At 51.6% G+C, this 15,495-nt stretch overlaps 1 protein-coding gene across 1 annotated transcript; it reads left to right on the top strand.

Moving 5' to 3' along the window:
* Nucleotides 1–384: 384 nt before the first annotated feature.
* LOC116546390 lies at nt 385–15,117 on the top strand. Its single transcript, XM_032272661.1, has 7 exons — nt 385–594; nt 719–806; nt 4,711–4,885; nt 5,142–5,265; nt 6,153–6,440; nt 13,872–14,048; nt 14,829–15,117. Exons 1-7 carry the CDS (start codon nt 385–387, stop codon nt 14,976–14,978), a joined length of 1,212 nt encoding a protein of 403 aa, XP_032128552.1. The 3' UTR covers nt 14,979–15,117.
* The last annotated feature ends 378 nt before the right edge of the window (nt 15,118–15,495 follow it).

Below are 15,495 nucleotides of genomic sequence, written 5' to 3'. Positions count from 1 at the left end.
GGGTGACACAGAAATGGCTGGGCATAGGGGCTCATGCCTGTAATTCCAGCATTTTAGGAGGCCTAGGTGAGCGGATCACTTGAGACCAGGAGTTCAAGACCAGCCTGACCAATATGGTGAAACCCCATCACCACTAAAAATACAAAATTAGCCAGGCATGGTTGCAGATGCCTGTAACTCCAGCTACTTGGGAGGCTGAGGCAGGAGAACTGCTTGAGCCTGGTAGGTGGAGGTTGTAGTGAGCTGAGATCACACCATTGGACTACAGTCTGATCAACAGAGTGGCTCTGTCTCAAAAAAAAAAAAAAAAAAAAAAAAAAAAAAAGACACATAGAGACAATTTCTATGCAGAATTGTCAGTGAGTGTCTCTCCTTTTGGGGGCAATGTCAGGGGATTTCCAGAATCTGGGAGTGGGCACCAAGCATGTGGCTGAGAATCCTGGACAGCAGCAACATCCAGATGTACTTAGCAGAGGAATAAGGGATGTGCCTGGCTGGGGTATCAACAAAGCCGTCAATGCCAGCTGGCTGTTGATGTTGATGCTATGCATCCTGTATATGAATTCTCCCATCAGAAACTATCTAGTTAGAAAGGTAAAGAAGAAAGAAAATCATGCTCCCTTTCCCCAAAGGAAAGGGCAAGGAGGCGGGAAGGTGGAAGGGAACTTCCTGGTGCTGCAGCCTGAATCTCCACTTGTGCTGCTGTCTTCCCCGCTAGACTCTGTACTTCCAGAAGGGGCTGGAGATAGGCACAATACCAGCCCCTGCCTTCTCTCCAGAAGTATTCCCCAACCCTGACATTCACAGTAATTGCTTCTTTCTGTTCCTCATTTTTTTTAAGGCAGGTTCTTGCTCAGTCACCCAGGCTGGAGTGCAGTGGTGTGATCTCAGCTCACCGCAACCTTCGCCTCCTGGATTCAAGCCATTCTTCTGCCTCATCCTCCCAAGTAGCTGAGATTACAGGCAAATGGGGCCATGCCCAGCTAATTTTTGTACTTTTAATAGAGTTGGGGTTCACCATATTGGCCTGGCTGTCCTCAAACTCCTGACCTTAGGTGATCTGCCCACCTCAGTCTCTCAAAGTGCAAAGATTGGGATCACAGGCGTGAACAACTGTGCCCAGCCAAAAACTAAAATTTAAAAAAACACACAATCTACAAGTTTCTCCTCTACCCCTTTTCTTTTCTTTTCTTTTTGAAACAGAGCCTTGCTCTCTCACCCAGGCCAGAGCGTAATGGCACAATCTCAGTCCACTGCAACCTCCAACTCCCAGGTTCACGTGATTCTCTTGCTTCAACCTCCTGAATAGCTGGAATTACAGGCATGTGTTACCACACCTGGCTAATTTTTGTATTTTTGGTAGAGATGGGGTTTCTCCATGTTGGTCAGGCTGGTCTCAAACTCTTGACCTTGTGATCTGCCCACATTGGCCTCCCAATGTGCTGGGATTACAGGCCTGAGCCACCTTGCCTGGCCTATCCCTTTTCCTTTCTATGGATTTTAGAAGAGTCCACACTGTTGGGCCTGTAGCATTTCTCAAAGTCTGGATTTCCCTGGTGCAGGTGAACCCATTCTCTGTCTTTTGTATTTGTGGCATATTTGCAGCTGGATTTATGCTCACCCCATTGGATTAGAGTTTGATCATGTTGGCAAGATTCAGTGGGTGATGTGATTGATCTCTTACTGGTGATGAATTCTATCCTATTGTCTGTCTTATTTTGTTAGTTTTTAAAATTAGCTTTTTAGAAATAGGGGTCTCATTTTGTCACCCAGGCTGGAGTGCAGTGACTCCACCATAGCTCCCTGAAGCCTCAAATTCCTGGGCTCAAGTGATCTGCACACCTCAGCCTCCTGAGTAGCTGAGACCACACACCACCACACCCAAACGTTTTTCTTTTTTGAGATGAATTCTCGCTCTGTCGCCCAGGCTGGAGTACAGTGGCGTGATCTCAGCTCATTGCAAACTCTGCCTCCCAGGTTAATGCAATTCTCCTGCCTCAGCACTCTGGGTAGGTGGAATTATAGGCACCCGCTCCCACACCCAGCTAATTTTCATATTTTTAGTAGAGATGGGCTTTCACCATGTCGGTCAGGCTGGTCTGGAACTCCTGACCTCAAGTGATCTGCCTGCCACAGCCTCCCCAAGTGCTGGGATTACAGATGTGTGCCATCACACCGCACCTGGCTAATGTCCAGCATTTTTTTTTTAGACTGAGTGTTGTTTTGTCACCCAGGCTGGAGTGCAGTGGCACAATCTCAGCTCGCTGCAATCTCTGCCTCCTGGGTTCAAGCAATTCTGCTGCCCGGCCTCCTGAGTAGCTGGAATTACAGACACCCGCTACCATGCCTAGCTAATTTTTGTATTTTTGGTAGAGACGGGGTTTCTCCATATTGGCCAGGCTGGTCTTGAACTGACCTAGTGATCCACCTACCCAAAGTGCTGGGATTCCAGGTGTGAGCCACCACGTCTGGTACCTAATTCCTATTCACTGGTCATGGATGGGAGCTATGGAACCTTTCACCAGAATACATGCTGGCCCCATCAGAACATCAGGGTTCAGTCTCCTAAGAGGTGTTCCTCTGTTTGTGCTACACACCAAAATAATCCATCTCAGTCCACTGTCAGACAACTTCCAGGAATGACAGTGGCTGTAGTCTAGCTGGAAAAACACTGAAGTAGGGGTCACCAGACCCTGGGACTCTTTTGACTCAGCCACTAACAACTTAATGTGGCCTTGGGAAAAAAAGAAAAGCTGGAGCGTCCATGCCTGTAATCCCAGCACTTTGGGTGGTCGATGTGGGAGGATTGCTTGAGCCCAGGAGTTTGAGAGCAGCCTGGGCAACACAACAAGAGCCCATCTCTACAAAAAATTTCAAAAATTTTCCAGGCGTGGCAGTGTCCCCCTGTAGTCCCAGCTACTCAGGAAGCTAAAGTGTGAGGAACACTTGAGTCCCGGAGGTCAAGGCTGCAGTGAGCCAAGGTCATGCCACTGCACTCAAGTTTGGGCTTCAAAGTGAGACACTGTCTCAGAAAAAAAAAGCTGGAGCTTTTGTTTCACATTTGTAAAAGGTAAATGATATTATCTCCTTCATGGAGTTACTGTGAGGATGGAAATACAATTATTTCTTTTCCCTCTCTTTTTAGAAATACAATGAGATAGGCATAGTGGCCAGGTGAGGTGGCTCATGCCTCTAATCCCAACACTTTGGGAGGCTGAGGCGGGTGGATCACCTGAGGTCAGGAGTTCCAGACCAGCCTGGCCAACATGGTGAAACCCTGACTCCACTAAAATTGCAAATATTAGCCCAGTGCGGTGGCACGTGCCTACAATCTCATCTACTCTGGAAGCTGAGGCAGAAGAATTGCTTGAACCTGGGAGGTGGAGGGTGTAGTGAGCCGAGATCATCCCACTGCACTCCAGCCTGGGAGACAGAGCAAGACTCCATCTCAAAAACAAACAAACAAACAAACAAAAACAAACAAAACCCGATGTGGAGGCTCATCCCTGTAATCTCAGCACTTTGGGAGGCCGAGTTGAATGGATCACCTGAGGTCAGGAGTTCAAGACCAGCCTGACCAACATGCAGAAACCCCACCTCTACTAAAAATACGAAATTAGCCAAGCATGGTGGCATTTGCCTGTAATCCCAGCTACTTGGGAGGCTGAGGCAGGAGAATTGCTTCAACCTGGGAAGCAGAGGTTGCAGTGAGCCAAGATTGCACTCCAGCATGGACAACGAGAAGGAAACTCTGTCTCAAAAATAATAATAATAATTAGATAGGCATAGGCCCAGCGCGTCGGTGGGATTCGAACCCCTGCACCTCGGGCGGGAGAGACACTTGGAGAGAAAAGCTGGGTCCCAGGTTTCCAGGCCTCTGGAGACCCAAACCTGTACTGCGGGTTTTCGGGCCGGATGGGGGAAGTGGTGCCCCGAGGCCCCCCAGTGTCCCAGGAACAAAGGCTGAGTGTTTGCTCTGTGGCTGAAGGTAAAATGCCCCCCACCCCGCAGTTCTGTCACCGCGGGGGGCGGGAGTGCGCTCCTCCCCAGCACAGTTTCCTGGTTCTCTGGCCAAGCCCTCTGACCTCCGAAGTAGACCCTTGTTGGGGGGGTGGGGCAGGGGACAGCACGAGGTCCCTGTCAGGTGCCTGCCAGCCTTGGGTGCCATGTCCTGAGCAGCTCTGCTGTCAGTTACTTAAACATGTGTGTGGCACTTTCTGGCTGCCAGGCGCTCAGTAGCATGCAGATAACTGAAATGGTTCCTTACAATGGCCTGTGAGGGAGGGGCAGCCTCACAGAGTCACCTGCTGGAGGGAGGTGCTGCTGGGGTGGGGTTGGGTGTGGCTGCTGCGTGCCAGGAGTGGCAGCCCCGCTGAAGGCACCTCCATCTGGAAGCTCCGGCCTGTGGCAGTGCAGTCCACAGGTTCCAGACGGGGCTGTAGGGGCAGCGTGAGGGCGGGAAGGCTCCCGGGGGTCAAATTAAGAGAAGGTGCCTGTTCCGGAGACCCCAGGGCGAGCTTTCCAGGCAGAGGGAAGCCCTGGGCCGGTTGTCATGGGGGTGTCGGAGTCTCTAGCTGGATTTACTGGGGCAACGAGGTTGGAAACGGAGACCAACTGGTGTGAGGCTCCGCCTGCTGAGAGCCGCAGGGAGGGGCTGGAGTCTGCTGTCAGTGGCCTGCAACCCCGACCTTCCACCTCTGGCAATTGCAGGAGCCCCCTCCCTGGTCTCTGCCCTCACTTACAGTGGGGCCAGCCGCCCCTGCACCCCAGCAGAAGCCAGGCTCTTACAGCGCAGCCCCCCCCCACTCCAGCGCTTGCCACCCCAGGCACCATCCCGGCTCCGGGCCCCTGCGCTGCCCGTTCTGTTCTGCATTCCCTCTGTCCTGTGAGGCAGACCTCTGCTGTCTTCACTGCTTTATTTCCCCAGACTCAGCCAGCATCGAAGGTGTGTCGTGTCCTAGGACCCTTGCAGCTGGCATGCAGGGAGGAGTGTGAGGCTCCCTGTCCCTCCTCAGACTCTCAGAATTCAGAAGAGCCACGCTTTTTTGTCCTTGCCCTGCTAGGCCAAAGGACGCCCTGCCTTTGTTTCTCTCTGGGGTAGACACCCTGAGCTTTTGCTGTGCACCTGCCACATGGAACAGGGAGCTGCCCCTGTTCCTGCCCTCCGTAGCTGACTCCGGCTTCCCTGGCCACCCTCAGCTCAGCAGGACCCCGGGAACCCCAGTGCCATGTGACACCTTCCATAAGTGTGGAATTCAGGAGAATGTGCCTTTGATCCCTGAGTCACCGCGTGGCTGACATGTGCCCAGGCATGAGAGTCAGTGACGGGCAGGAGTGAGCATGAAGACACCTCCTTGGTGCCCCTGCTTTCGCCCTTTCCTGAATTCTCTGGCCAGGTCTAAGGTTGAAATAAGTCCCGCCTGTTTTAACAGATGTTTATTAAACATCTGCCCTGGCCAGGCTCCGAGCATCCTCCAGGGTCTCTGTCCTGAACATGATAGGCCCCTCCTGGTGCTGGCGGGTAGAGGGGGAGCTGTTAAGTCCAGTGTGCCACAGGTGACTGCATAATTCCACATGGGACAAGAGGGAAAAAGAGCAGACCTTCCCTTTTATTTTTTATTTATTTTCTTTTTATAAATTGAAACAGAGCCTCGCTGTGTCGCCAGGCTGGAGTGCAGTGGTGCGATCCCGGCTCATTGCAACTTCCATTTTCCGGTTTCAAGCAACTCTCCTGCCTCAGTCTCCTGAGTAGCTGGATTACAGGCACCCGCCACCATGCCTGGCTAAGCCGACCTTTCCTTTTGTGAGAGGTACGCCAGTGTGGACAGCCGGGAGCAGAGATGAAACTGAGCGGAAGTGAGAGTCACCTTGCTGCCCTGCACATTGTCTCACACCTGTAATCTCGGCAATTTGGGAGGCTGAGGCTGGGGAGTCGCTTCAGCCCGGGATTTTATGACCTGCCTGGTCAGCATGAGACCCCTGTTTCTACTTTTAAAAATAAAAATAAGCTATTTTGGGCAGAGAGAAGTGCCTGTGCAAAGGCCCTGAGGTGAGTGTTTGCCAGGTTTGTTCAAGGAGCAGAGGGGAGGGTGTGAGGGGGAGAGGGCCAGGGGAGTTCATGCTCATCTGAGGGTGATGGGAAAGGGGTGTAGCTTGGGCCTCCCACGTGCTGTGAGAAGAGCTCTTCCTTGCTGTCGGTGGGAGGCCTCGAGGCAAGGAAGGTGTGGGGGCCTCACAGCCCAGCTGGTTGGAGAACATCACAGCTCCAAGGCCCTTCTCCCCCTCCAGCCTCCCTGCCCTTCACTATCCTGTCGCTGGTGAACGCCCCGTGTAAGCGAGGATTTTACTGCGGGGATGACTCCATCCGGTACCCCTACCGTCCAGACACCATCACCCATGGGCTCATGGTCGGGGTCACCATCACAGCCACCATCATCCTTGTAAGGCAGGAGGGGTTCAAAGGGACAGGGAGGGGGGCGGGATGGGGTACAGCCTTACCCTGGGTTCCTGATAGGGGCTGGCCTGGAGGTCTGTAGGGGGCTGGGAGACACAGCCTTGCCCCGAGTGGTACTTGTGGGAAATAGGAACCCCCTTTTGTTTTTTGAGATGGAGTTTCACTTTTGTTGCCCAGGCTGGAGTGCAATGGCAGGGTCTCTGCTCACTGTAACCTCCCCCTCCTGGGTTCAAGTGATTCTCTTGCCTCAGTCTCCCCAGTAGCTAGGACTCAAGGCGTGCATCATCACACCTGGCTAGTTTTGTATTTTAAGTAGAGACGGGTTTCACCATGTTGTTCCGGCTGGTCTTGAACACCCGACCTCAGGTGATCTGTCTGCCTCAGCCTCCCAAAGTGCTGGGATGGCAAGCGTGAGCCACCGAGCCCAGCTAGGGCCCTTTCAGAGTCCCCAGCTCTGCAGCAGCCTTGGGGAGGCCTGTGGGGAGGACTGAGGCCCAGTGAGGGCCCACGGGCTGACTGGGAACCCCGCTGGTCACCGCGGCTGCCCCACACACAGGTCTCGGTGGGAGAAACCTACCTGGTGCACACGGACCGGCTCTATTCCCACTCCGACTTCAACAACTACGTGGCTGCCGTGTACAAGGTGCTGGGGGCCTTCCTGTTTGGGGCGGCCGTGAGCCAGTCGCTGACGGACCTGGCCAAGTACACGATCGGCCGCCTGCGCCCCAACTTCCTGGCCGTCTGTGATCCCAAGTGGAGCCAGGTCAACTGCTCGGTCTGCGTGCAGCTGGAGAGGGTGTGCAGGGGAAACGCTGCTGACGTCACCAAGGCCAGGTGTGTGTGGATGAGCAGCCTTCACTCTGGGGGGCAGTGGGAGCTGAAGAAGCCCCAGAAGCCAGATGGTGAAGAGCCAGCAGGCAGTTGGTCAGGCAGGAGTGAGGCCTCAGGGCTCCAGGTGCCCCACAGACAGCAGGAGGCCGGGGGGAGCATGCTCTGTCTGCCCCGGGTCTCAGCCCTGCCCTCTTCTGGGCTGTCTTCTTTTTTTTTCAAAGATGGGGTTTCACCATGATGGCCAGGCTGGTCTTGAACTCCTGACCGCAGGTGATCCACCCACTTGGCCTCCCAAAGTGCTAGGATTACAGGCGTGAGCCACCACGCCTGGCCATGCGCTGTCTTCTTACCATCTCTACTGATAGGTCCTGAAACGTTTCAACTCATCATTGTCCTTTTTAAAAAATCGAAATATTGACTGGCAAGCCTAGGGTAATGTCAGACCAAAAAAAAAATAATAATTAAAAATCAAAATAAAATTTGTGTAAGATAAAAGTCACCATTTCTTCCATTTTAATGTGTACAGTTCATTTTTAGTACATTCACAGTACTGTACAGCCATCTCCTCTACCTAATTCCAGAATATTTTCATCTCATCAGAAGGAAACCCCTCAGCATGGGTAACATGGCAAAACCCCGTCTCTATGACAAATCAAAAAATTAGGCCAAGCTAGGTGGCTCACGCCTATAATCCCCGCACTTTGGGAGGCTGAGGTGGGCGGATCACCTGAGGTTGGGAGCTCGAGACCAGCCTGGCCTACATGAAGAAATCCTATATCTACTAAAAATACAAAATTAGCCAGGCATGGTGGCACACGCTTGTAATCCCAGCCACTCGGGAGGCTGAGGAAGGAGAATCGCTTGAACCCGGGAGGTGGAGGTTGTGGTGAGCTGAGATTGTGTCATCGCAGCCCAGCCTGGGCAACAAAAGTGAAACTCCATCTCAAAGAAAAAAAAAATTAGCCAGGCCTGGTGGTGGGCACCTGCAGTCCCAGCTACTGGGGAGGCTGAGGCGGGGGATCACTTGAACTTGGGAGGTAGAGGTTTCAGTGAGCCAAGATTGTGCCTACCCCAGGCTGGGTGACAGAGTGAGACCCTGTCTCGAAAAAATGAAAGGAAAGAAAACAAAGAACCCCTGTACCCATTAGCTGTCACTCCTCCCCCAGCCCCTGGCAACAACCACTATCCTGTTTTCTGTCTGTAGTTTTGCCTGTTCTCAATGTTTCATATAAATAGAATCATACACTATGTGGTCTTTGGTGTCTGCCTTCTCTTTTTCTTTTTCTTTTTTTTTTTTTTTTTTTTTTTTTGAGATGGAGTTTCACTCTTCTTGTCCAGGCTGGAGTGCAATGGTGTGATCTTTGCTTACCGCAACCTCCACCTCCTGGGTCCAAGCAATTCTCCTGCCTCTGCCTCCTGTGTAGCTGGGACTACAGGCACCCACCAACACGCCTGGCTGATTTTGTATTTTTTACTAGAGATGGGGTTTCTCCAGGTAGGCCAGGCTGGTCTGAAACTACTAACCTCAGGTGATCCACCCACCTTGGCCTCCCAAAGTGCTGGGATTATAGTCATGAGCCACTGTGCCCGGATTCTTTTTCTAATTAAAAAAATTTGGAGGTGCTGTGCAAGATGACTCACACCTATAATCCCAGCACTTTGGGAGGCTGAGGCGGGCAGATCACCTGAGGTCAGGAGTTCGAGACCAGCCCAGCCAACATGGTAAAAACACATCTCTACTTAAAATACAAAAATTAGCTGGGTGTAGTGGTGCATGCCTATAATCCCAGATGCTCAGGAGGCCGAGGCAGAGAATCGGTTGAACCTGGGATGCAGAGACTGCAGTGAGCCAAGATGGTGCCGTTGCACTCCAGTCTGAGTGAGAGAGAGAGACTCTGACTAAAAAAAAAAAAAAAAAAAAAAAAAAAAAAAAAAAAAAAAAAAAAAAATTGGGGCCGGGTGCGGTGGCTCAAGCCTGTAACCGCAGCACTTTGGGAGGCCGAGGCGGGTGAATCACGAGGTCAAGAGATTGAGACCATCCTGGTCAACATGGTGAAACCCCGTCTCTACTAAAAATACAAAACATTAGCTGGGCATGGTGGCGCATGCCTGTAATCCCAGCTACTCAGGAGGTTGAGACAGGAGAATTGCCTGAACCCAGGAGGCGGAGGTTGCGGTGAGCTGAGATCACACTATTGCACTCCAGCCTGGGTAACAACAGTGAAACTCCGTCTCAAAAAAAGAAAAAAAATTGGCCAGATGTGGTGGTTCATACTTGTAATCCCAGCACTTTGGGAGGCCGAGGTGGGCAGATCACTTGAGGCCAGGAGTTCGAGACCAAACTGATCAACATGGAGAAATCCCATCTCTACTAAAAATACAAAAATTAGCCTGGCCTGGTGATGGTTGCCTGTAATCCCAGCTACTCAGGAGGCTGAGGCGGGAGAATCGCTTGAACCTGGGAGGCGGAGGTTGCAGTGAGCTGATTGTGTTCCAGCCTGGGAGACACGAGACTCTGTCTCAAAAAAAAAAAAAAAAATTTTTTTCTCAAAACTATAGAAAAAAAAAATAAAAAGAAAAAAGAGGGTAAGTAAATAGAATAAAAACAAAATTGTTTTTGTATGTTTTTACTGATTGAACACAGTTAGTGCATTCTTGTGTTTTGGAAGTTCATGTAACGTTCTGTCCGTTTTTGCTTTATGGATTTTGGAGTTCTGTGGTTTACTACATTTACCTTTATAATTGCTATATCTTTTTGATAGATTGACCCTTTCATCACCATAGAATGATACATATGAGTTTTGTCTCAACAATTTTTGTCTTGATGTCCATTTTGTCTGATATTAATATAGCTATTTTGGCTCTCTTTTCATTACTGTTTGCATGGAATATTTCTTTTTTTCCAATCTTGTACTTTCAACCTATTTATGTCTCTGACTCTAAAGTAAATCTCTTATACCTTGCATAAAATTGGGCCATGTTTTTTATGTATTGTCCAGTCTCTGATTTTTTCGAGAGAGAGGCTCACTTTGTTACCTAGGCTGGAGGATGGTGATCTCAGCTCACTGCAGCCTTGGACTCCCAGGCCAAGCCATCTTCCAGCCTCAGTCTCCCAAGTGGCTAGGACAGGCCGCCACATTCAGCTAACGTTTATCTATGTTTTTTGTAGAAACAGGGTTTTGCCATGTTGCCCAGGCTGGTCTTGAACTCCTCAGCTCAGGTGATCCACCCTCTGTGGCCCTCCAAACTGCTGGGATTACAGGTGTATGCCACCACGCCCAGCCAGATCTCTGACTTATTTTTTGTGTTTTTTTTTTTCCAGCCTATGTTAGTCTTTTTATTGAATTAAGGCATTTAATGAATCTCTGACTTTCAGTTGGAGTGTTTAATCTATTTATAGTCAGTGTAATTACTGATAAGGAAGGACCTCCGTCGTTTTGTTCAGGATTGCCCAGGTTATGTCTTCCTTTTTCAGTTCTTTGTCACTGTCTTTTTTTTTTTTTTTTTTGCCTTTAATTTTTCTTTTAGTGATGAGGGTCTTGCAATTTTGCCCAGGACTTGAACTCCTGGGCTCAAACCATCTCTGCCTTCCAAGTAGCTGGGACTACAGGCATACATCACCACATCTGACTGGTTTTTACAATGTTTTTTTTCTTTTTTAGAAATAGTGTCTCACCATGTTGCCTAGGCTGGTCTGGAATACCTGGGCTCAAGCAGTCCTTCTGCCTTGGCCTCCCAAAGTGCTGGGATTACAGGCATGAGCCCCCGAGCCCTTTCAGGCTAAATAATCTTTTTCTCTCTTTTTTTTTTGAGACAGAGCCTGGCTCTGTTGCCCAGGCTGGAGTGCAGTGGTTTGATCTCAGCTCACTGCAGCCTCCACTTCCTGAGTTCAAGCAATTCTTCTGTCTCAGCCTCCCCAGCAGCTGGAATTATGGGTATGTACCACCACACCTGGCTAATTTTTGTATTTTCATTTTTATTATTTATTTTGTTTTTTGAGACAGAATCTCACTCTGTCACTCAGGCTGGAGTGCAGTGTACAGTGGCATAATCTTGACTCAGTGCAACATCTGCCTCCTGGGTTCAAGTGATTCTCCTGCCTCAGCCTCCCGAGTAGCTGGGACTATGGGCGTGTACCACCACACCCTGCTAATTTTTTTTCTTTTTTTTTTTTTTTTTGAGATGGAGTTTCGCTCTTGTTACCCAGGCTGGAGTGCAATGGTGCAATCTCGGCTCACCACAACCTCCACCTCCTGGGTTCAGGTAATTCTCCTGCCTCAGCCTCCTGAGTAGCTGGGATTACAGGCATGCGCCTCCATGCCCAGCTAATGTTTTGTATTTTTAGTAGAGACGGGGTTTCATCATGTTGGCCAGGCTGGTTTCAAACTCCTGATCTCAGATGACCCACCCACCTCGGCCTCCCAAAGTGCTGGGATTACAGATGTAAGCCACTGGGCCTGGCCTGGCTGAATAATCTTAACTGACCTATTTTCTCTGTTTTTTTTTTTTTTTGAGACGGATTCTCACTCTGTCACCCAGGCTGGAGTGCAGTGGTGCGATCTTTGCTGTCTGCGACCTCCGCCTCCTGGGTTTAAACACTTCTCCTGCTTTAGTCTTCTGAGTGCTGGGATCACAGGCATGCGCCACCACACCTGGACAAGTTTTGTACTTTTAGTAGAGACAGGGTTTCACCACGTTGGCCAGGCTGGTCTCGAACTCCTGACCTCAGGTGAGCCGCCTGCCTCAGCCTCCCAAAGTGCTGGGATCACAGGCATGAGCCACCTCGCCTGACCTGTTTTGTTTTGTTTTAAACTGTGTGTTTAGAATATTATAATGTGGCCACTCTGGAAATAGGAGTCTCCCTCCTTCCTGGGGTGTGTCCTTGCTGTTTGCTGCAGTGGTTATTTAATGACTTTTCTGATTGTGAAGTCTCTATCTTTTGTCATGAGTGGCCATTTCCTCCTGTTCTTTTAGCCTGGTGGTCAGCTAGTGATAGGACAGAGATTTCTTTAAAAATCTTGAAGCAAAAAACAAACAAAAAAAACCCCACAACACTCCCGAGTTTGTAGAAGGGGTCTGCATGGCTGTGGGGTCAGCCCTTCCATGGTGAAACAGATTTACTCTGCCTTCACTTTCACTTCCTGCTTGTGCAGAGCTGGAAGGCCAGCCCGATGTGAGAGTGTAGGGCCCTCGCAGGCCTCCTCCAAGCTCCTGCACTGCTCTTGTCTTGTAGGTTCCAAGCCTTCATTCCCCAGAGCGTTTTATTCCCTGGCCTTTCCTCCTAGGCTGTTTGGCTCGTCTGTTTTTTGTCTCATCTGCTCTCATGGCCCCAGGCAGCAGAGACTAACAAATTTGTTGTGAACGTTTCTTACAAATGTCCTCCAGGTAGCACCTCAGCACTGGGAGAATGTCCAGTTGGGTGAGATCAAGACCAGCCCTCGAGCCATACCCCAGTTCGCAGTTGCAAATAAGGCCCCTTCTTGGAACCTGTGCTGGGTGTGTGGTCTGTTACCCTCAGACCACCACAGTCTAGGCAGTGGGAGAGGGACCCACCCACTTTTAACTAAAGATAGTTAAAAAGCCACAAAGCTATCTGTCTTTTTTTTTTTTTTTTTTGAGGTGGGGTCTCGCTCTTTTGCCCAGGCAGTGGCGTGATTTTGGCTCACCGCAACCTCCACCTCCCAGGTTTTCAAGCGATTCCCCTGCCTCAGCCTCCCGAGCAGCTGGGATTATAGGCATGTGGCACCATGCCTGGATAATTTTTATATTTTTAGTAGAGACGGGGTTTCACCATATTGGTCAAGCTGGTCTCAATCTCCTGACCTCATGATCCGCCTGCCTCGGAACCCCAAAGTGCAGGGATTACAGGCGTGAGCCACCATGCCCGGCCTCAACTGGATTACATTAATCAAGCGTTCCTCTGGTTCCTGCAAGCTTTTGATTAGTTCCAAAAAAGTTTATTGTGACTTTTTTGCCAGTTTTTTGTTGCTTCCTATTTTCTGTGTTTCATTCATGTCCTTCACGGGATCTCAAATTTATATAAAAAGAAATCTTCCTTCAGTTCCACAGATGCGAGAAAATGCTGAAAAGAAACGCAGTGAAAACGAAACCGGTGTTGCCTGCTTGCTGGACACTACCGTCCGCCTGGGTGTTGTGTTCAGGCCTCAGAGTCTTCACAGGTGAGGCGTCTCATGCCACAGCCCCAATTGGAGACTTTGATTCCATCATCAGATAACTGGAAAGGACACAGGGAGCAGCCTCTGCTCCTGGGATTTGGTGGCCTGTAACATCGGCAGCTCCTGTGTTGAACCCTCCCTTCTTTGGGAGGGGCGGGGGGGAGGGGAGGTTGGAAGATGCCGAGTGAGCCACCCGCCCTCCGACCTTCACTCCCTTCCCTGGACCTCATTTTTTGCAGCTGTAAAATGGGTGGGTCGTGGTGGTGATGGGGGCACTCACTGGCTTGTTTGTGAAAACAGGAGGCCCTGGGCTGGCCGGTTCTGTGCCCCCGGCCTTGGAGCTGCCATCTGTGCAGTGGGCATGGGAGGGCCTGGCAGGGCACAGGCTGAAGCGTCCTCTCCCGTCCCAGCTCTATGTGCAGACGCGGCTCTGCTGGAAGTGGGCGCAGCTGCTGCGGCCCACGGTCCAGTTCTTCTTGGTGGCCTTTGCCCTCTATATGGGCTACACACGCGCGTCTGATCACAAACACCACTGGAGCGATGTCCTTGCTGGCCTCCTGCAGGGGGCGCTGGTGGCTGGCCTCACTGTGAGCTTCTGACCCTGACTCACCCCCTGTGCTGTCCAGAGACCACTCCCTGCACAACCCTGGTCCTTCCCTGCACACTCTTGCCCCACAGAGTCCTCCCCTGGGACCCCTTCCTCCAACCGTGGTCCTTCCCTGGAACCCCTCCTTCCCCCCATTTATCCCCGGGACTCCTACCCCCCAACCCCAGTTCTTCCCTGAACCCCTCCCTCCTCCCCATTTGTCCCCTGGGACCTCTTCCCCCAACCCCAGTCCTTTCTGAGGGCCCCTCCCTTCCCCCCATTTCTCCCCTGGGACCCTTTTCCCCAATCCCAGTCCATCCCTGGGACCCCTCCTTCCCCCATTCCTCTGCTGAGACTACTTCCCCCAACCCCAGTCCTTCTCTGGACCCCTCCCTTACCCCCCACATCCTACCCTGGGACCCCTTGTCCCAACCCCAGTCCATTCATGGAACCTCTCATTTCCCCCATTCCTCCCTGGTACCCCTTCCCTCAACCCCAATCTTTTCTGGGGGCCCCTCCCTTCCACCCATTTCTCCCCTGGGACCCCCCTCCCCAAACCCAGTCCTTCCCTGGACACCTTCTTCCCCCAGTTCCTTTCCTGGGTCTCCTGCCTGCACACCGCAGCCCTTCCCTGGGCCAATCAGCACCCCAGTGCTCTCCACTGGTCCTCTACTAAGAGGGCTCTCTCCCCTGGGACCCTGTTCCTCCCCCTCCTACTCATGCCCATGTCCCTGGTGCCTGCCCAGCCCCTGCCCATTCTCACCTTCCTCCACTCTACCAGGTCCACTACATCTCAGACTTCTTCCAAGCCCGACCCCCACAGCACTGCCCAAAGGAGGAGGAGCTGGAACGGAAGCCCAGCCTGTCACTGACACTGACCCTGGGAGAGGCTGACCACAGCCACTATGGGTACCCGCACTCCTCCTCCTGAGGCTGGACCCCTCCCAGGCAGGGAATGGCTGTGAGTCCAGCTGAGGCTGGCCCTCCAGGTGGTCCCTCTGGCCATGGGTAGGCACTGAGGGCTCCAGACAGGCTCCAGGAACCCTGGGCTGATGGGAGCAGTGAGCAGGCTCTGCTGCCCCTGCCCTGCACAGGACCAGCGTTCTGGGGAAGCCTAGGTAACCCTGAGCATTTGGAGGGGGACCTGTTCCCGTAGCTCCCCAATATCGCCATTCTTTTATGGGTTAAAGAAGGAACTGTTTTGTAAAATGTAAGGTACATGTGATTTTTAGTAAAATAGGGCATTGGTTTGATGAGTGGTCTCAGTGCCTCTGTTGCATATGGCCATTCTGGGACGGTGTTCCTCCCGTCAGAGGGCTCTGCAGAGCTCAGGCTTCAGGCCGTCTCACCCCCTGTGACAGTGGAGGGCAGCAGCCAAGCCCACCCCTTGCATTTCTCCCTGCACGGTGCTGGGGTCAAGTGTCAGATGGGTCAGCACACCCCTGCCC

This window comes from Sapajus apella, unplaced genomic scaffold (genome assembly GCF_009761245.1).
Source record: "Sapajus apella isolate SASKATOON/1434 unplaced genomic scaffold, GSC_monkey_1.0 scaffold834, whole genome shotgun sequence".
In the NCBI taxonomy this organism is placed as follows: Eukaryota; Metazoa; Chordata; class Mammalia; order Primates; family Cebidae; genus Sapajus; species Sapajus apella.
Note: the sequence above shows the minus strand (reverse complement) of the source record. Positions and strands in the feature narration are given on the sequence as shown.